This window comes from Erpetoichthys calabaricus, chromosome 11 (assembly GCF_900747795.2).
Source record: "Erpetoichthys calabaricus chromosome 11, fErpCal1.3, whole genome shotgun sequence".
Lineage (NCBI taxonomy): Eukaryota > Metazoa > Chordata > Cladistia > Polypteriformes > Polypteridae > Erpetoichthys > Erpetoichthys calabaricus.
In genome coordinates this window covers 98,433,291-98,455,723 of record NC_041404.2, presented here as the reverse complement: position 1 = coordinate 98,455,723, position 22,433 = coordinate 98,433,291, and the positions used below count along the sequence as shown (strand labels likewise).

The 22,433-nt window shown below is 39.2% G+C and overlaps 1 protein-coding gene across 1 annotated transcript in view; it reads left to right on the top strand.

Moving 5' to 3' along the window:
* uba1 (ubiquitin-like modifier activating enzyme 1) overlaps nt 1-22,433 on the top strand; it is a 331,255-nt gene that overhangs the window by 93,999 nt on the left and 214,823 nt on the right. Inside the window, 1 exon segment of the mRNA XM_051933534.1 lies at nt 9,614-9,782. Coding sequence (XP_051789494.1) covers nt 9,614-9,782 — 169 coding nt within the window.

The window sequence follows — 22,433 nt, the reverse complement described above, 5'->3', positions numbered from 1 at the left end:
GCATGCATAATAGAAACTGTTGTAATACAATTTTAATTATATCATGAACATTGTATTTCCTCATAGCTCACCCAGCTGCTGGTGATTAATGCTATGCTGTGCATACCTAAACCAACTTGAATTCTCTGTGGTGAAGGGTTGTAAATCTTTCAGTAAATCTTTGCTCGCCTACCCCCGGCGTTTTGAACCCGTGCCCGCTGGGCAGCCACGTGTGAGGATGACGCACGTTTAATACGGAGCGTTCGCCCGTGTCACTCTGAGGCCCCCTACTGTTAATACGGAGCTCCATCTGTACTGTAATGTGGTGCGTTGTGGACTACTGCGGACCCCGTAGTGTTTCCCGTTTCAGTTTGGATCTTGGTCACTCGAGGTTTTGTTTTTGAAGCTTTTGAATTCCGGTCTTCATTATCTGTAAACTGCTGTCCATGTGTTTGGCACCCTCGTTTAACCTGTTTATGACGTTTTACTTTGCTTTCTACTCTGTCTTTCATTTCTGATATCGCTTTATTCTGCTTTTGTTTCAATGACAGCTGGTCCATGGTGAATATATTTTCCCTTTTTCGAGTAATAATTTTCATTTGTTTGCGATACTGTGATGATCGTACTGTTAATAATGCATCACTGTAATGTGATTCACGTATGCTGAATAGTTTGGACGTCTAAGGATGACGTATGTTTAATACGGAGCGTTCGCCCGTGTCACTCTGGGTCTCCCCACTGTCACCACGAATCTCTTTCCGAACTATTATGCGGTGCATTGTGGAGCACTGCGGACTCTGTAGTGTTTCCCGTTTCAATTCGTATTTCGTTTAGTCAAGCTCTTTGTTTTTGGAGCAGTGCCTGCCTGGTCTGCGGCATTTCAGACGCACGTAGGCGCCTGTGTTCATTAATTAGATCCAGGCAGGCGCGTGTTTGTATCTCGGTCACTCGAGCTGTGTCGTGTTGAATCCGTGCCTGCTTTGCCTATGCAGTTTGAGACGCGCATTGTAGGCGTCCACGTTCATTAGATCTGTCCACGCGGGCTCGGTGTCGAAGCTGTGTTAGTTGTTGAGCTGTTTGGTTTTGGAGCTGAGACAGTTTTGCTTCCGCGGTTTCAGACGCGTGTCCGTACCATCTCGTGTTTGTTGTATGACCCTTTGTGGACTCCGTAGTGTGTCCGGTGTGACTCGGGTGCGGGGTGTTGACTCCTCTTGTTTTACAATGTCTCCTCCTGCGCCTTGACCACGCATTAGTGCCACTCACTGTGTGGTGTGGACATTTAACTGTCATTGTTTCTGCCTTTATATTATGTATCTCGGTGTGCATGTGTTTCGTGCCTAGGTTTTTTTTGAAGCTGTTGCATTCCAGTTTTCATCATCTGTAACCCGCTCTCCATGTGTTCGTCCCCATTCTTAATTCCTTTATAAAGTTTTACTTTGTTTCCTACTCTCCTAGCTTTATCCTGCTTGCGGCATGTCAGACGGTTCGTAGTTTCTCTCGTTTTACTTTGTGGAGGGGGGCTTTGTTCTGTAACCTGCTCTCCATGTGTTTGGCCCTGTTCATTAACCTCTTTATGACGTTTTACTTTGTTTCCTACTCTGACGGTTCGTAGTCTCTCCCGTTTTGCTCTGGTGCGGGGGGGGGGGGGGGGGGGCTTTGTGTGGCGCTTGCGCACGTGCGTAGTCTCTCCCGTTTCACTCCGGGGGGGTGGGGGGAGGGGGGGCTTTGTGTGGCACCTGCGCAGTATGTCTTTTGCGTCCACGGGCAGGTCCCTGCGTCCATATCCGGTTTACCATTCTCGTTTAGTAATATGGATAAACTTTGCAGTAGCCCTTTTGATATTCTTCTGTTTTTTCCTTCATCATTGTGCTTGTCAGCCGATGGAGAACGGGGTGGACCTCAGTGTCTGAATGCTGGTGTCCACTGACGAACTGTGGCTGCTGCTTGACTGACACTGTCTGGACCCAAATTAAAACTGATGCTCACTTTGTATGTCCTGAGTGAATAACTACTTACTTTTATAACGATAAGAAGAGTAACCTTGACTTGATGATGACACAGTCGCATTTTCAGCTTGGCTAATTCCAGCAGCATTGGAGCTGGGAAAATGTAAGATCTTGAAGTAGCCAAACACATTGCACTGCTTCACATTTATATAATGGTGTACTTGTAAGTGTTTCATGAGGATGCTAGTGTTAATGCCTTTAAATACACATTTTTGAATGCTTTGCTTTGTCTGTCATGATGACTGGAGAGCACAGAATGTAAACATGCAGCTACGTGACTAAAACGTGATCGGCTGACGCCTGCAGTGTCTTCTACATCAGGAGATGGTTAGGAATTTAAAAATGGTACTAATGTTAGAATGAATTAACATTACAAAAATACAGGCACCATTTTTCCAGGAGCTTATTGCTATTTTGGTCCAGAACTGGTACCAATTTAATACTAGTTTTCACATCTTTTTCCTCCTCCTGAGGCCCAATGTCAATTCTGCATTCTTCATTTACAGATGTCTTAGGTATCATTGTTTTAGTGGAGCATTCTTTCTTTTAACAGTGTAAAAGTTGAGACACAAAATGCCATTTCTTGTAAGCGTTAAATTTCACCTACACTCAGGTCGACACAACTACTCTTTCTGGTTATACGTAAACTAGATTCTTTAAAGAGATCACAACACAGAAATAAAAAACAATATTCTGATTATACAGCTGTTTTACATGTTTTTATTTTAGCAGTTCGCTCTCTTTGAAAACTGCAATTCTATAAACTGTAAAAGGAGACATGGTTTATCCATTATTTTTACTCCTGTACTATAGAATTAATATACTGTTATATACAACTAAGTATACTAATGCATTGTTAAATATTGCCTATGCCGACCTGCGTGGAACTAGTGGATAGGGCTAACTAGGTCCAGCACGGGCCCCATCCAGTGTGTCCCAAATCGGGGTTTGGTTAAAGACTGGCAGGGGGAGATGAGGTAGGGAAGAAATGCTTGCATCCTTGAGGCTTGGTAATGATCCTTCTGCAGGCTCACCTACAGAAATGTTGTGACATTTATTTACTGTAAATAAGATCATTTTGGTGTCCGTTAGAGGCTATGAGGGCTGATCTAAAGGACTTCACTAAACCATCCAGTCAGTAGTAGTGACAGGCAGTGTGTACAAAGGGCAGGGACTTCATCAGTGCACGCATATGTCCTGCACTTATTGGGAATTCCTTGTTCATGGGGAAAGTTGCAAGGCCCAGTCCCTGTCATGAATATGGTTCAAGGGCATACCCACGCCTTATGGCGATGGGTAAGCACACATTGATCCATTTAGTTTTATTACGTGTGCAGCCCCAGGCATCTAAGGGCATTGTAGTCTTGTTATTGCTCAATTGCCCATGTTGCTGCTACATGGTAAGCCTCTAACAATTTTTTCTCTTCCGCATTGCTGTGAACAGGCTTGATTAGTCTACGGGTGTCATTAAATTAATTACATTTTTATAATACCAGATGAGTGAATCTGTGTGAATGTAATCTGCATATAGCATGTCTTTTCCGTCTTATTTAAATTTTACTTTTGTTGTTTCAGTTTAGCTACTTTCTGAATCAGACATCTCTAACATCTTTTAACAAACTGTTGCACCATTAATACTTTATTTTGTGCAGAGCATACAGAGAGTATGCTGCATAAGCTTTGTAGGGTGGCTTCGGTTTCACCTATAGAAGACCGCTGGCCACATGTTGCACCTTTAATACTTTATTTTGTGCAGAGCATACAGAGAGTATGCTGCATAAGCTTTGTAGGGTGGCTTCGGTTTTACCGATAGAAGACCGCTGGCCACATGAAATATTAAACATTACTAGTCAAAGTGCAGAAATCACATTCAGATCTACTGTATAGAAAGTGCTTGATTGCAGGTAGTGTCTCTAAAGGCTTTGTCACATAATAGCAGGTTAAGAGTAACAATTTTTTGTCCATGCCATATTCATTTGTTTATTTAAAATTATAGGTCATCAACCCAAGCAAAGTTTCTCTTCTGGTAAATGTGAATTAAAGAATGGTGGATGCCGAATATGTTAGCCAGTTTCAGCATATTTCAGCGTTGTATTTTTTTTGCCTTAAGCAAGGATCCGAATATTTTCAGCCACTTTTGTATATGTGACAGTGTAAGACCAAACACAGCTTTTGATTTAATTTTGGACTATGCAAACTAGTGCTGCCTCAAGAGTATTGTGTAAATGATTACCGGTAGTATGAATATTTATTAATTTAATCAGACGGTTTTGAGTTATTTGGACAAAATTAGTCATATGAATTGTGTGCTGTACATGAAAATGTATTTAGAAACTGGGTCTTACTCTAGATATGGCCTTTGGTTCTGTAGATATGAGGCTCAATTTTCAAAAACCAAAGCAAACTATAAGTGCATTCATAATGTTCACTGTAGAAATGATAACATGAAAAATGAGTATTAAAGTCATTTTAAAATTTTTTAAATAGATATTGATATTTCTATACTTTTTACAACCCTAATACTAACTGAAATCATACTGCTGGAAATGGGTATCTTTTATCTCTTGAAGAGAATGCTAAGGAGAAAAAAATCAATATTTTGTGCTTTTGCTAACTGCAAAGCAATAAAGAAGTTAAATGTTACTGAAATAATTTGTAACTTTTGCACTGCTGACTTTGGTACAGTTTTGTGCTTTGTTGTGAAGTCAATGACTTCACAATGAGCATTTTTTTATTCTTGTTGCTTGTTATCACATTTAAACATTTATTATTTATAAAAAATAACGAACACGTCTTTCTGTTCATTTTATATTTTTAATTTTAAATGTTTTCAGCATGGGGAAGGTGCTATATCAATAAAATGTTTTATGTTAGTCAGCAGTTTTTCACTTTTTCAAAAGCAACCTGCTAATAAGTTTTTTAGTCGTTAGGTTACCATGCAAGTACACTACACATTAATAATCCATCAAAAACTCTTCACAAAATGTTCTGTGCAATACACAAATGAATTCACTCAGAACATCTGCTAAAAAAATACTGCTTCATACATAAGAGGTGAAAACCTTTACACCATACAATACTTCATATGTTGCGAGGGCAGCATGACTGACTTCAAAGTGAATGTGGAAAGAACTCAGAACCAGTTTAGTTCAAGAGGTGCTTATTTTCATAGCTTTATAATGTCAAAACCAGCACAGAAACCTGTTGTTCTGTTCGCTTGTTTTGCAAGGTACTGGCCATCCTAAAGTTCATTTTTGGTTTCAAAAATATCCAAAATGAGACTGCTTTCGCAAGAAACGTGAGCCTTTTTTTTTTTTTGCAAAATGATGGTTATTCCATGTGACAGATTGCTAAGAAACTGAAGATTTCATACAAATATGTATATTACTGTCTTATGAGAAGATTGTAAACTGAATCCTTTCAGTTTAGAAAAAGGGGTAGGCACAGATAGGCAGAAGGATACGAGTGTCTGTAGTTTGAGAAACAAATGCCTTATAGGTTCCTAGTTGTCTTCTTTCTTAAATACACACCAAATACCAGTGTCATCTGCAGCAGAAAAAAAGATGCTGAGCATAGTATACTTCAAGTCCAGAATCCCAGAATTGTTGCAGTGGTGTTAATGCAATTAGAAAGGTTTCTCTGATAACCAGTTAGCAGGTAAAAATGACTAATTAAGGATAAGCTAAAGGAGAACATTGAAGTAACTGCCACTGAAAATGGGAATTTGTAGCCATATGTGGATAATACATTAAAACTGCATTATTCAAAGCAGTAATAGCCACACTATATAGTCAATGTAATGATATCTTGATGATTAAGGTATAAATTTCTGTCAAAAAATTAAAATTTCTCAGTGACCCCAAACTTACAAGCTTGTCCTGTACTATATACTTCCAGTGTGCTTCATCTTCAAGTTTTAATGCATTGAGCTAACGCTTTAAATGAAAAAAAATCAAATCTATTTTTACCTTTATCTAAGGCAACTTGCAATTGGTTACATTTCTTTTGGGTTTCCAGTTGGAGCATAGGCAGGTCCAGGGACTTGCTAATGGTCACACAGTGTCATTAGCGAGATTTGAACCCACAACCTTGGGGTTTGAAGTCCAAACTACACCACGCTGCCTATCTGGTTAGTGTCAATGTTGTCTAATATGTAGTTGAGTTGAATATATTATTCATTTATCACTCAGGTCATTTGATATTTTCATGTATTTATCTGATCTTATGATTATTTTTTTTTTGTAAATTTTGATATAGTTGAGGCTTCTTATGTTCTTTCTTTAATTGTCTGACATTGTGATATAAACCATGAAATCTTTTTTTTTTTTTTTTAGATCTTTGAAAACGCTTGTCAGAGACTTACACTGTTATAACAGGTCTCACCACAGACATGGCACTTGGCAGTGGCATATGTTATTGACCTAGCAGCTAGAGGTTTTACATTGTATCAAAAAAACTCTAATATTCATAACACTGCACTTGGAGTAAAAACCCTCAATAAACAGCATCTGTAATATGCGTTAATGTTTACCCAGATATTCGTATTACACATGAGTACAAATATGAATCAGGCAATAATTGTGCTTGTTTAGCCTGATTTAATATGCTACATCTTACAGATAATAATAATGATGCATTTTATTTATATAGCATCTTTCCCATGCTCAAGGCACTTCAGAGTTTAAGAAAGAATGGCAGGGTATGCAGTATATAGCATTGTACTAAACCAGATAAATAAATAAAGAAGAGTAAGATAGTAGATTCAGAGAAAAAAGCATAACAGACAACATAATTGATGGTCTAGTACACACACACACAAGTTACATGAGCATCTTGACATAGAGGTAAACTGAAAGAAGGGTAATAAATTCAGGTAGAGCTAAAAGCCTTCCTGAACAGACGAGTTTTGAGTCGGCTGATCTAATTAATTTCGATAGGTCATTCCAGAGTCTGGGCGCTATACAGCTAAAGGCCCTCTTACCCATGGAGTGTAGGTTAGTGTGGGGTACAACAAGATTACCAGAATCAGAGGACCTTAGTGGGCGGACAGGCACATAGTAATGGAGAAGGTCACTAATGTAGTTTGGCGCAAGGTCGTTTAAGGCTTTATAGGTTATTAATGGAATTTTATATTCAATTCTGTAAGACACAGGGAGCCAGTGAAGGCGAAGCAGGATGGGTGTTATGTGCTCGCTGCTGCTGGTCTGTGTAAGGACTCTTGCAGCCGAGTTTTGAATAAGCTGGAGCTGTGATATAAGATTAGAAGGGGCACCTGCCAGTAGGGAATTACAATAATCGATGCGGCATGTGATAAAAGCATGGACACGTTTCTCAGCATTAGAATAGGAGAGGAAGGAGCGAATACGTGATATGTTATGGAGGTGAAAGTAAGAATGTTTCTTAATGTGATTTATGTGTGCGGAATAAGAAAGGTAGGAATCAAAAATGACCAAGATTTTTTGCAGTAGAGGCAGGTCTGATGAGATCACCACCAAGATTGACTGGAAAGGATAATATGCCATTTGTAGTCTGTGACACTGACAGCAGTTTTCTCCAACAAAATTAATTAGTATACCTGAGTAATTATCAACTTGATTGGATTAGTTTAATTTATTGTCAACTAATTAATTTTATTCAAGGGTTGATTAACTGCGCTGTGAGGGGCAGTAGATATAACTTTATTTTTTTCCCCATGGTGAAATTTGGCTTTTTACAAAAGCTTTTAAATGTTGTTGATTTTATTAAAATCAAATAACACTTCATACACAACTCGAGTTTTTCAAAAAGAAAAAAGGTTTGAAACAAATCAACCCCTACCCCTGAGAGAGAGCTAGGCCAGCAGCCTAAAACTATATGCTAGTAAAGACAAATGAATAGATAAAATATTAAATGAATAAAGATAAATGGAGTAAAAGAGGGGAGAGAACCTGCTTCCTCAATTTAAATGCTTATTCTAAAATGTTATTGATTAGATCCTGCCAGGTTTTGAAAGGTTTGTACAGAACCTCTAAGTGCGAATTTGATTTTTTCCAGTTTCCAATAGTATATAACATCAGTTACCCACTGACTTAGAATAGGTGAGTTAGGATTCTTCCAATTGAGCAAGATGAGTCTACATGCCAATAGTATAGTAAAGGCAATTAGTTTGTTTGTCCTCCACTTTTTAAGCCCACCTGGAAGTACACCAAACACAGCTGTTAGTGGATCAGGAGGGATTGTGACATCCAAGCTGTCTGAAAGGCATTTAAAGATTTTGGTCCAAAATGATGTTAATTTGGTGCAGGCCCAAAACATGTGACCCATTGAGGCTGGAGTTTGATTGCAGCATTTGCAGGTTGGATCTTGCCCTGGAAACATTTTTGGACAATTTTAAATGAGAGAGATGCGCTCGATGTATAATTTTAAGTTGAATAATTCTATGCTTTGCGCATATGGAGTTTGAATGAATTCTGTGCATTGCTACTTTCCACTCCTTTTTTGAAATATTGAATAAGAGATCCTTTTTCCACCATTCTCTTGGATCTTTGAAAGGGAGGGACTGAAAAATAGTTTTATATATTATTTTATATATATTAAAAGCTTTTTAAATACATATATAGTTGAAACTTCTGACTTGGCAGTCACACTGAGGTATTATGCAAGTGTATTGCTGTTGGTATAAAGGAGTCCCAGCAGCGTATCTTGACACACTTGTAAATAATTTGTTTGATGAAAGTACTCGTTTTAATTCCCTCCTTTGGTACTATCTCCAGGGTGTCCAGAGTGTGTCCTATATCTTAGCCTGTTCTTTTAATTAACTTGTTGGTTTGGTTGGTTTCTTTTGAAGTGATTTTACCAGCCCAGCACATCACATCCTAGAAAACTGTACTGGCCATTGCAGAATTGTAGAAGATGTGAAGGATGCCACTACCTTCATTAAAGTAAAGCAGTCTCCTAAGAAAACAGAGCCTGCTCTTCCCTTTCTTCTCTTGCTCTTCTGTGTTATGAAACCAGTTCAACCTGTCATTGATGTCGGTCTTTCAAGTTCTTGCAGGAGTTTACCACCTCAACATCCACCCCCTTAATAGTGTCCAGGCATAAAGGCTCTTTAGTATGGCAAAAATCATTACCTATTCTTTAGTTTTCCTGAAGTTAAGATGCAGACAATTTTTTTTGCACAGAGATGTAAAGTGCTACTTTAAACCAATTAATTAGTTAGCAGGAAGTCTAACAAGAAATGTTATTGGGTCTCCTTTATACCAACAGAAATATATCTGTATAATGCTTCACTGTAAGTGTGACAGCGAAATCAGAAGTTTTCTTTCTTTTTAATTTTGTTTCTTTATAGTCATTCAGGTGTGTGTATGTGTATTTATTTATTAGTTAATTACTTATCTACCTATTTATTTATAAAAATTATTAAAGTGCTTCTTTAAAAAAGCTACATTTTTCCATGGGGGCACATAAAGTTCTATGGCTAGATGGTATTAAAGGCTCTAGAAACATTAAAATTTAAGGTAATTTAAAAAAGAAAAAAGTTTTGTGGACAAGAACTTCTTTAGATGAATAGATATCTCTATTTTCATTGCATATGTTTGAGGGAGGGGTTGGAGTACTGTTGTATTAACATGCACTGTTTTACATTTCAGGTACGTGTTGGGTCATGATGCAATGAAACGCATGCAAAACTCCAGTGTGCTAATTTCTGGAATGAGAGGTCTTGGAGTTGAGATTGCAAAGAATGTCATTTTGGGAGGTGTTAAGAGTGTTACAGTGCATGACATAGGAATCACTGCCTGGAGCGATTTATCCTCACAGGTAAACTTATTTTCGTTTTGTAAGGGTGTAGTACAGCTCTAGTTTGCTATAAAAAACTTGTTTGAACTGAAAAATATTAGTGGAAATGGCTATTGATAACCGAGACCTTTTGATTTTGTACATTTTTTTTTTTTAATCATTGGTTCTCAAAGTCAGGCACATGGGAGGGGGTCATATGCCTGTAGGTTTTTGCTTCAACCATCTTTTGTTTTTAATTTGACTCTGAAGGTTTGGGTCGGCTCCATACTCCCTATTCTGTTTTGGGAGCCTTTTGAACCCAACACCGCCAATAGTTATGACCAAGATGAGCACAAGCACACCAAGCAAGGGGAAGGTGTGAAGGTGCACTGCTTTTTTTTTTTGTTAATAAAACACGACAGTGTTCAAAACAATAGTGCAGTGCTCTAAAAATGTCTAAAAAATAAATAAATCCCATGAAAACAGGTGAGATGTGGAAGTTAAAATCTATAAAAATGAGTGTACAGTAATCCCTCCTCCATCGCGGGGGTTGCGTTCCAGAGCCACCCGCGAAATAAGAAAATCCGCGAAGTAGAAACCATATGTTTATATGGTTATTTTTATATATTTTAAGCCCTTATAAACTCTGCCACACTATTATAAACATCCATCCATCCATCCATCCATTTTCCAACCCGCTGAATCCAAACACAGGGTCACGGGGGTCTGCTGGAGCCAATCCCAGCCAACACAGGGCACAAGGCAGGAAACAATCCTGGGCAGGGTGCCAACCCACCGCAGGACACACACCCACACACCAAGCACACACTAGGGCCAATTTAGAATCGCCAATCCACCTAACCTGCATGTCTTTGGACTGTGGGAGGAAACCGGAGCGCCCAGAGGAAACCCACACAGACACGGGGAGTACATGCAAACTCCATGCAGGGAGGACCCGGGAAGCGAACCCAGGTCCCCAGGTCTCCCAACTGCGAGGCAGCAGCGCTACCCACTGCGCCACCGTGCCGCCCTATTATAAACATTTCACGCACAATTATACAGCATAAACCCTTTGTATTCTCTTAGATATTAGGTAGGATTCATTGAAATTATGTATGTAAACACAGTAAAACCTAAATATTATTTTAAAGATATCGAGCGTCTCCGATATCACATATGTTACAGCCATTACGACAGACAGGCCACCAGCAATAAATACGTACAATGCAAGAAAAACTGTATACAGTAAAATGTGTGTACAGTGACACTAAACTATGTACATGTAATAAGTACTGTACATAAATGATTAATTATGGTTACTCACCAACAATGACACGACGACTTGTCCGATAACGATGAGTTTAATTTTACTGCACAACAAAGGATAGCATTACAGCTCTTCTAAAGGAGCCTCTTCAGGTGACTGTTTAGCACCGCCGTTGTTCTTCTTCCATCACTCTTCAATCCAAATCCCTAAAGCAGATTCCATCCAGACTACTGCCGTATCACGTCCACTTGCAACTCGTTTTGCGCCCTGGTTAAAGGACACTGCGGCCGTAGATCTTATCTGCTTTTCCTCCTTTTTAAATAAAAAGAATCGTGGACTCAATTATGCTGTAATGGTGTCCTGCAGCAGTGTAGCTGTTTCCTTCCTTCAACATATCCAAAACTTTTACCTTTTCTGCAATCATTTGCATCTTCTGTTGGCGCTTGGGCACGTTAATGCTGAATGAGTGAGATTAGACTTCCTGGTTAATGCAGCACTCCGTCGCTGAGCCAATCAGCAGCACACAGGAACTTAACCGCATGCTCTGATTGGGTAGCTTCTCAGCCATCCGCCAATAGCGTCCCTTGTTTGAATTCAAATGGGCAAATCAACTGAGGAACACACGTACTGTAGACCGCAGACATCCGCGAAGCAGTGAAAAATCCGCGATATATATTCACATATGCTTACATTTAAAATCCGCAATGGAGTGAAGCCGCGAAAGACGAAGCGCGATATAGTGAGGGATCACTGTAGCTGCGTTTTCCCAAAGTTTCCAAAATTCAGCAGCTCCAACTTAAAAAATGGGATTCAACAAAAGCCTGACACGCAGAAATGATTCCACAGACAAAATATCTTTGTTTTTAAAAGTTTAGTTAAGTTTGAAAGTAAAACAGTTCACACAAAAAAGAAAATTAAAAATAGCAAAAAAAAAGAAAAAATTATAAGAAAAAATTTAGTTCTAAGCTTAATCTTGTTACATCTTAAATCAGTGCTCCGCAACCTTTTCTCACCTACGACACACCAAAGTTCTTCCTAGAATTCCGCGGCACATCAAAAGCCAAAATACAGGATATAGCAGTGCCGTAGCTAGGCCGGGGTTGGGGGGCGGTCCGCTCCGAGCGCCAGCTATTTAGAGGCGTCCAAACTACGGTACTTTCCTTTTTTTTTTGTTCCTTGAAGAGGCGCAAAAAAAAATTTCTTTCAGCTTTGGGGCGTCAAATTTTTCACCGCCCCGGACAACATGAACTCCAGCTACGCCACTGATATATAGATATTAATTTAAATCACAAATTTTACAATAAATTTTCATTTTTTATTATATGTATACATTTATTATAAGTATACATACATAAAAACTATACTATATTTACTTTTATGCAATCGTAATAATTATTATCCACATTACTAACCGAGAATGATAAACCGGATGGACGCAGGGACATCTGGCAATGGGCCGTGGATGCAAAAGACGTACTGCGCAGGCGCCCCACAAATCCCCCAAAAGCAATGGGAACCGGATGGCATGCAACCTAAAATAATAAATGAGGCACTGCGCACAGAAAAAAGGAGTCAGACCACAAAAAAAAGGAGTCAGATGCTGGCGCTGTGCACGAAACCCATTGCACACGAAATGGGACACACACAAAGAGCAGGATTCAACAAGCCCCTACCACACAAAAAAAAAGAAGCCGCGAGCACCACACAAAACCCATTGGACACAAAACGGGACAGACTACGGACATAGCACACGAAACGTACACAAAAACGACGATTCAGACCCACGACCACAGTAACATAAATAACAAATGACACACAAAGCCCCATTTCTAAATGAACCGTCCCTATTAAACATACGTCATCTCAACACGTTCACACTATGCAGCATAGCTGGATCTCATTACAATGTGGCACTATTAACCGTTCAACCGCAGAAAAGGCTCCATATTAACAGTGAGTGCGATCCTCCTTATTACTTATCCATATTTCTCACGCTGAAGAACAAACAAGTCATGAATTCACGATCACGGGTACAACATGAACGTAGACGCATGCAGCGCGCGTCTCACAGTGCTGCATCAATACAGGCACGGGTTCAAAACGAAACACCTCCCATCTCAGACATACAGAAACGACAGCGAAGTGACAAAATAAATAAACGCAGACGTCTACACCGCGCCTCTGGAATGCCGGAAAACAAGCAGGCAAGGCTCCAAAAAGAGAAAGCTCAACTGACCTACATACAAAAACGGGCAAGGCTCAATACAAACAATGCACGCCGTAAACTACAACGGGCTTCTCACACAGCACAGGCAAATCGATTACAGCTCCAAAACAACACGTCCCAAATACTGGACATACAACGACGCGCCTCTCAAACGGCACAAGCAAAACATACAGGTCACGGACATCAACGACAGACACCTGCTAAACGCTTACGCCAGTTAGCTGACAACGCGTTCAATAATGAGTCCACTATTCAGGAAAATTCATTCGGATTAATGAATGTCATTTGCAATCATTGTCATTCACTTAACTTCCCTGAAGAAACAACTGGCAATACAAGTAATACATTTACACGTTGTTGTCAAAAGGATCAAATTAGACTGCCTCCTTTACATTCATATCCTGAATATCTACAGAAGCTTCTAACTAACGATGTACCTGAAAGTAAAAACTTTATGAACTACATTAGATCCTACAAATCGGTATCCACGATGAACATGAACAGTAGCACTGCACGTGACATTCGTCTTGCAAAACTGTTAATTATTGATGAATGTACAATGGCATCCAGTCACTTACTCAACACCATTCATAAACTTCTACAAACGTTGATGAATAATAATATTCCCTTTCGATGAAAGGTACTTTTATTAGGAGGAGATTTTAGACAGTGCTTAGCTATTGTTCCACATGCCATGCACTCAGCTATTGTTCAGTGCACCTTAAAATACGCAGACAATTGGCATTGCTTTCAAAAGATACAGTTAGTACAAAACATGCGATGTCCAGATCCAGATCATAACAATTGGTTATTACAACTGGGAGATGGTACACTCACCAATACAGATAGACTTCACCCAGATATTATTACAATTCCTCAAGCCTTTATCTGAGACGACTTAGTTACAGAGAGATTTGGAACAGCAATCTCATTAGACCAAATGCCCCTTTTAACACAACGCACTATATTATGTCCAAAAAATATTAATGTGTAAAACATAAATACCCAAGTCATTGCATTACTTCCTGGAGAGACACAACTCTTTCTAAGCTCTGACAAAGTTGACTCTGATCACGACAATGACCATCTTCATTGACCTTACAAGTTCTGACCTGGAATTACCTTTTACACTTAAACGGCGTTTACAAAGAAATTTTCCAATAAACCTTTACACTGTGCCACACACTTTATTGTTTGCTTTCTATATGCATCATCTACACCTTCACACTATTCTACATCTCATTCATACATCACGCTCTTTGTCATTTCCCAACACCAGGGGTTGGCGAGCGAAGCGAGCAGGGGGCGGAGCCCCCTAGTTATAACATAATGACTGATTAATGTGATACCTGCGCTTGTTTCAATGAACACAGAAGTTTTATATTCAGCTCAATATTTGACAGCGCAACCCGAAGTTCTTGGTCAAGATCTTTTAAGCATGACCGCTTATCATTTTTAATTAACACAAGAGTTGTTTGTCTTTTTTGGAGTAACTGGGATGGTTTGAATTTAGATGGCGATTTACTTTACTGGGTGCCATTGCCACGTTTGATAGCTGATCCCCGCAAATGATGCATTGTGGCTTTGGAGTCGTTTCATCACCACACCACGAGAATCCATATCGAATGTAGTCTTCGTTGTACTTCCTTTTCACAATTTTCTGGTTTTTTTTGCAACACTTGTGCTGGGTTCTTCATCATCTGTATGTGAAGACGAATCTTTTCCACGTAAAAATTTATCCATATTTAAAGGGGTATAAAACTAAATATGAATCACACGAAGAACATTAACCGTACACAATTCAGCAACACAACTAATAGTAATGGATGATAACTACTGTCGCAAGACGAGTGAATGCGACGTAGCACAACTAATACGTCGGCTTGAATTGAATCTAGGTGAGGGTACGGAGCGCTCTGCCTATCAAAGCGTACTACGGAGTTGTCTGGCGACTACGTAGGGCCTACGTCTTAGGCAACAGGCGCCAGGCGATGGGATTTATTATTTCAGAGAAATGACACATAAAATTATGAAATCTTTAAAAGGCTATTTAAGCGAATATTTCATTGCACGTATTCTCGTTATTGTGTTTCTAAGGAGGACCGTTGAAATATTATTTAGTTAGAAAATTGTCTTATTTGACCGCGTCACACCTGTATCGGCTCAAGGCACACCAGTGTGCCGTGGCACACTGGTTGCGGAGCACTGTCTTAAATCATTACTAATTACTTATAATTTCTGAACCATTTCAAAACGTTTCTGAACCATTTCAAAGCGGTCAGAAAACTGTATGCTTATCCCATTTCTAACTTGAAAATGGGTCTTTCAAGTCCCTGATTACTGGGACATGTTCTATTCTATTCAAGTAAAGCAAACATTAATATGCGTTTAACTCAAAACTTTAACTTTCTAAGATTGGCTCTTACATTTCCGGCCCCTAATTGGCTATGCAGGAGCGGAGTCAATTATTATACTTCAATATGAGCCAGTTAGCTTTATTTTAACTATTGTTTTCAAATCACTAGCAATAACACTGCAAACAAACATTTTAAAAATTTCTCATTTTAAACATTGGCTGTTTCTTGAAGCAGGTACAGTTTATTCACGGGTCTGTCCAGTGTGCTGGTTTTGGTCTGCACACAAACTCTTCTGACTGCACCTTTGGCATCTGGCATTGTCTTGATGACTCGACCCATTACCCAGGAATTGCGAGGTGTAGCTTTATCTACAATTAAAACAACGTCCGCTGGTTCAAAATTTCTTCTTGGTGCAAGCCATTTTTGACGTTCTTGAAGTATTGGTAAATACTCTTTAGTCCATCTTTTCCAAAATAAATCAGCCATGTATTGAATTTGTTTCCAGCGTCTTCTTGGGTATGGTTCATTCTCTGAAACGAGTTCGGGTGGTAATTTAGGTTTTGTCTTCAGTAACAACAAGTGATTGGGTGTGAGTGGTTCTAAATCATTTGGGTCATCTGATGTCTTTGTAAGGGGTCTGTTATTGAGTATTGATTCCACTCTACATATCATTGAAGGAAGGTTTTCATCATCGAGTGTTTGTTGGTTTAGTGTTGAATTTAAGATGTTTCTTATGCTCCTTATTTGTCTTTCCCATACTCCACCTTGATGAGAAGCTGATGGTGGATTGAAAATCCATTTAATTTGTTCTTGCATCATAGTGTCGCTGATTTTTTTGTGTTCCAATTTTTTAATAGCTTCTCGTAGCTCTCTTTCTGTCCCAACAAAATTTGTTCCATTGTCTGAGCGCATGATTTTAACTTGTCCTCTTCTATCGGTAAATCGGAGTATGGTTTGGATACAAGAATCAGTGTCTAAGCTATGTGCAATCTCTATGTGCACAGCTCTGGTTGTTAAACATGTGAAAATTACTCCATACCTCTTAACTAGGCTTCTTCCTCTTTTGACGAGGAAGGGACCAAAATAATCGACTCCAACATTTGTAAACGGTGGTTGGTTTGGTGCTAGGCGATCTTCTGGCAGATCTGCCATTTTTTGCTCACCTACTTTGGCATTGTATCTTCTGCACGTAGTGCGCTTGAGGTATCCAGTATTTTTGGCGTAGCTGTGCGAGCACATAGTTGCGTCCACAATGTCCAATTCGTTTATGAATGTGTTGCAATATGAGAGAAGCAACATGTAGAATTGCAGGATGTTTAGCTTCTTCGGGCATTGCAGCTTTGCAGAGTCTTCCTCCAACTCTCAGTATTCCATCTTGTATGATCGGGTCAAGTTTATAGATTTGACTGTTCTTTTTTACACAAGTCTTTTTCTTTAAAGCCTTTAATTCTTCTGGAAATTCTTGCTGTTGACTGAGGCGGATAAGCTCTGTTTCGACTTTAACTAAATCGTCTAGAGAAATTGGATTTGTTTTTAAAGTCAGTTTATACCTTTTCATGTGCTTTACAATGAGTGATTTTTGTTCTTCTGGATTACTTTTAGTCTGACTGACTTCTAATTGAAATGTTTTTCTTTCATTTCTTAAGTTCAGCATCAAGTCTTTAAACTTGAGGAACCAAGCCACTGCTTTCTTCAAGCAATGCCAATCTGAAAAATAGGTGATTAGTTTGTTGATGGTCTCGATTGCTTCCTCTATTTTTGTCATGTTGACTGCACAAGTTTTAACTTCTGGATCATCTTCAGTGAGTGAATCGTTTGGTTGATCTGGTCTTTTTGTCCACTCCCGTTTGGGCTTCAATAAGAAACTTGGACCTTGTGACCATATGGTGCTTTTGAGAAAGTTTTCTATGCTTAGCCCTCTGGATGCTTGATCAGCTGGGTTAAGGGCTGATGTGACATACTTCCACTGTGAAGGCTGTGAATGATCTCTGATCATGGAGATTCTGTTGGCAACAAAGGTCTTGAACTGAGTGCTTTCATTCGAAATGTATTTTAGCACCGTGGTGTTGTCAGTCCAAAATGTAGATTCTTCTAAGGGCATTTGTAGCTCACCTTTAAGCATTTTGTCCATTTTAACTGCCACAACGGCTGCTGTCAGCTACAATCTTGGAATCATGACCTGTTTCAGTGGTGCAACTCTTGACTTGCCCATCAGGAATGAACAATGCTTTTTGCCCTCTTCATTGGTTAAGATAAGGTAAGTGACAGTGCCATATCCATCTTCACTAGCATCTGCAAAATGGTGCATTTGTCCTGTCTTTATGGTTCCAAACCCAGTAGATTTGAAGCATCTGTTCACTTTATAGTCTGTAAGTAACTGCAAATCTTCCATCCACCTTTTCCATTTCTGAATGTGTTTGAGTTCTACTTCTTCGTCCCACCCAAAGTTCTCTTTGCATAAGTCTCTTAGAATAAGCTTTGCTGGCAGTAAGGCGGGTGCTAGAAAACCAAGTGGATCATAAACTGAGCTAACAGACAGAATACCACGCCTTGTAGCGGGCTTGTTTTGTAACTTAATCTGAAATTTGAAACTGTCCGTTTCTGTGCACCACTGGACACCCAGGGCACGCTCTGTGGGAAGGAGACTGTGGCTCAAGTCTAAGTCCTTTTGTTTATGAGCGCTGTCTTCTTCAGGTATAGACAATAAAACTTCTCTGTTGTTACTCACCCACTTAGTCAAATGAAAACCCCCTTTGAGGCATAGAGCTTGGAGGTCCTTTGCCAGCTTTATTGCTTGTTCCTCTGTTGTCACTGACCTTAAGCAGTCATCCACGTAGAAGTTATTGAGAACGGTGTTAACAGCTTCCTCAGGAAATGTATCTCTGGAGTCTTCGGCTATTCTACGCAAAGCATAAGAAGCACAACTGGGTGAAGAAGTAGCACCAAAAATATGTACTGTCATTTTGTATTCTTCAAGGTCTTTACTTAAATTATCTTCAGGCCACCATAAAAAACGTAAAAGATCAGTGTCTCTATCTGGTACTTTAACTTGGTAGAACATTGACTTAATGTCTGCCATTAATGCTACTGGCTCCTTTCTGAATCTTGTAAGGACACCAATGAGTGTGTTAGTTAGGTCAGGGCCTTTTAATAATTGTTCATTAAGTGAAATCCCCTGATAGGTGGCTGTGCAGTCAAAGACCACTCGAATTTTCTTTTTCTTTGGATGATACACACCGTGATGTGGGATGTCCCACACTCTGCCTTCATTGCAATTTAAGCTTTCTTTGGGTACCTTGACAGCGTAACCATTGTCTGTAATGTCTTTCATGAAGGCTTTATAGTCTCCGTGGAAGCCTGAATTTTTGTTCAGTTTTCTTTTGAGTCCAATAGCATGCTGTTCAGCAATACAGTGATTGTCTGGCATTTTCAGTGTTTTCATCCTTCAAAGGCAAATTTAAAGAGTAATGGCCACCTACCAGACTCGCAGATTCTGAGGCTATGCGCATGAACTTGATGTCCTCCTGTGACATCTCCTCCTTTTCTTCACAGCTGCGCTGTGGAAAATCTGTGTTATACTGTTGCAGCAACATATCCTCAATCTCTGTTATTGACAAACGATTAGATAGATAGATACTTTATTAATCCCAAGGGGAAATTCACATACGATTGACTGAATGTTTGGGCGTCTTACCACTTTGTTTTGTGAGGTCATCTATCTCTTTGTATGGTCCACCAACCACCCATCCAAGTGCAATCTTCATAGCATGAGGTCCACCTCCTTGGCTAGGTGTGAATCGTGACTGCTTGAAGATTTCTGGGTAGTTGATTCCTATTAAAAGATCAACTTCAGAATCAATACGAGTTAGACGTACCTCTTTTAGATATGCCCACTTACCGATGTCTTCTTGTAGTGGAATATTTTCTCTGTCCACTGGAATGGAGACCTGTGTAAAGACTTTTGGTAAATCAATATATTCATCATCATTGAGACCACAGACTTGTAAATCTGATAAGACAGAACTTTGAGTTAGCACCTTTGAATCATCAACCTAGTTATTCATAGTTTTGAGAAATTCTTGTGTTCTTTTCCCTTTAAGGCTTAATTGTCTCTGGAGCCTTTCAGTGCAAATTGTTACTGTACTGCCGAGGTCTATAAAGGCATATGTTTCTACATACCTTTCGCTCTTCTTAGATTTTACCTTAACAGGAACTACTTGCAGCGCACATTCTTCTCTGGCCCCAGTAAAGTTACAAGTTCCGGTCTCTATTTCATTTTCAGTAGATGTCGCCACACTAGCTGTAGATTTAGACGTTGCTCCGGAATCTTTTTTGATATGTAAGATGTCTGGGTGCTGAAAAGAACATGTCTGACATTTCATTCTTTCTTTACAGTTCTTACCAAGATGTCCCTGTTTGAGACAGCGATAACCTAAACCTTTAGATTTTAAAAAGTCAATTCTTTCTTTGTGTGGCAATCCTTTGATTTTACTACATTCAGCAAGGATATGCTGTCCATTGCAGAATATACAAGGATTTTTAAATGCACATGTGTCATTAACAGTCTTTTCAACCAAGGTTTCTCTTGCCTCCTTTTCATCAACACTAGAAATAATCGTGGTAAAAATACTTCCCGATCTCTGACCGTATTTCTGAGGAGACTTAGCTTTCTCAGTCTTTTCTTTTTTCTCTATACAAGTGTCACCTTGTGAAACGGCACTGTGCACAGGGTCTAGAAGCATTTCAGCTTCGTTACGCAAAAAATTAATTAGTTCAGGTATGCCAGGTCTCGTTTTATTTTCTTTAAGCTTATAAGCATGCCTCATCCATTCGTTTCTCAGAGAGAATGGAACTTTCTTAAGCATAACACGCACATTATAACTGTCATTGAATTCTCCACCGTTCTCTGTATCATTCATAGTGTTCATGCAGATTGAGAGGAAGTTTGCGTAATCTCTTAGAGCTTCCCCATCGTTTTGCTTTATTTGAGGCCATTTCAATGCTTTATTGAGATATGCGTCTGCTACGAATAGCTCATTGCCATAACATCTTTCAAGCAATTTTCTAGCTTCTGAGTAGCCTTCATCTGGTGACATTCGTGAACAGCCTTTAATCATTTCTTGAGGCGAACCTCTGGTGTACTGGATCAAGTAATCTAATTTATCTTGTGAGTTTGCTAATACAGCACCCACAGCATGATCAAAGGCTCTGATGAAATCTGCATAGTCAAGTGGGTCACCTGAAAATAAAGGAACCTGTCTATGTGGTACTTCACCTTGTGGCGCTAGGGTTGGTGCTGGAGGTGGAGTAGGAGTAGTAGCTCTGTTTTGTTGGGTTAACGATTTAGCCATTTCAATGACTGCTTTCTGATATTCAGCTTGATTTTGTCGTTCCTGCCTTTCTGACTCGAGTTCATCTAACCTTCGTAGGATTCTATCAAGTGTCGATTGTTCAACCAAAACTGCCATAGAAGGTGATGATGCTGCTGCAGCGCTTTTCTGGGTTAAAGAGTCATATTTAATATCTAAAGCGCGCTTTAATTGCGAAGTAGCCTTTCGCTCCTTTGACTTTGAGCGTTTCCGTTCTTGCAATTGCATATCTTCAAATTGGTTAACTAGCTGCTCGTCGGATTTATGTGATAACAGTCTATTTGCATCTTTCAGCCATAGCTTTGTAACAGTAATAAATTCGTTCCAATTCTTAGTGCTTTCAGTGAATGTCGTTTTCTGTTTCTTAATCGCGCCTTCTTTACTCAGCATTGATATTAGCCTTTGATTCAACTCTTCTATCTCATTGTGCGTCTCGCAAAAATTTTCAAGTCTTTTAGCTACTTCTGAATGATTTTCTGGAGTATCTTTAAGACTTTCTATTTCAGCTATAAGCACAGAAAGTTTATCTTTCCTCTGACTTATGTGACCTTTAAGAAATCCGATTACATTTTCTGGCTTCGAGTCTGTACTCAATTCACTACTAATTTCACTGGAGACATGCTTAGACATTGCCATGATAACAGCTCAAATGACTGACATCTAGTTCTCTTGACAGCAACAAACGTCACAATCGGAACGTTCCAACAAAGCAGATACTTCCTTATAACGAGACTTCAAAAGCAAAGGCGATCATCCACAGAGTCTCTTATAACATCACAGTCTTTTAAAATCTTCTCAAGTTCAGGTGCGGCGGCCTTGCTTTCATTACGATAACGCACAGAGATAGAAGGTAAAAGCACAGTACCTCGAGATGACTCAGTTCTTTTTCTTTCGTTGACAAGTTCAGGAGAAGCAGTGTCCTCTGTCCTCGGATGGTAGATTCCAGTTCAAGTTCGAGGCTTTCAAGATGGCAAGTTTTCTGACGAAAATGTAGCTGCGTTTTTCCAAAGTTTCCAAAATTCAGCAGCTCCAACTTAAAAAATGGGATTCAACAAAAGCCTGACATGCAGAAATGATTCCACAGACAAAATATCTTTGTTTTTAAAAGTTGTTAAATTTGAAAGTGTAAAAGTTCACACAAAAAAGAAAGTTAAAAATAGCAAAAAAAAGAAAAAATTATAATAAGAAAAAATTTAGTTCTAAGCTTAATCTTGTTACATCTTAAATCATTACTAATTACTTATAATTTCTGAACCATTTCAAAACGTTTCTGAACCATTTCAAAGCGGTCAGAAAACTGTATGCTTATCCCATTTCTACCTTGAAAATGGGTCTTTCAAGTCCCTGATTACTGGGACCTGTTCTAAACACAACAAGAGCTTATTAACTCACAGTTTCTCAGTTATAGTAAGAAGATTCTATATCTTGCTAACTTATAGGGGGAAAAGACTATACCATTGTCTATGACTACAG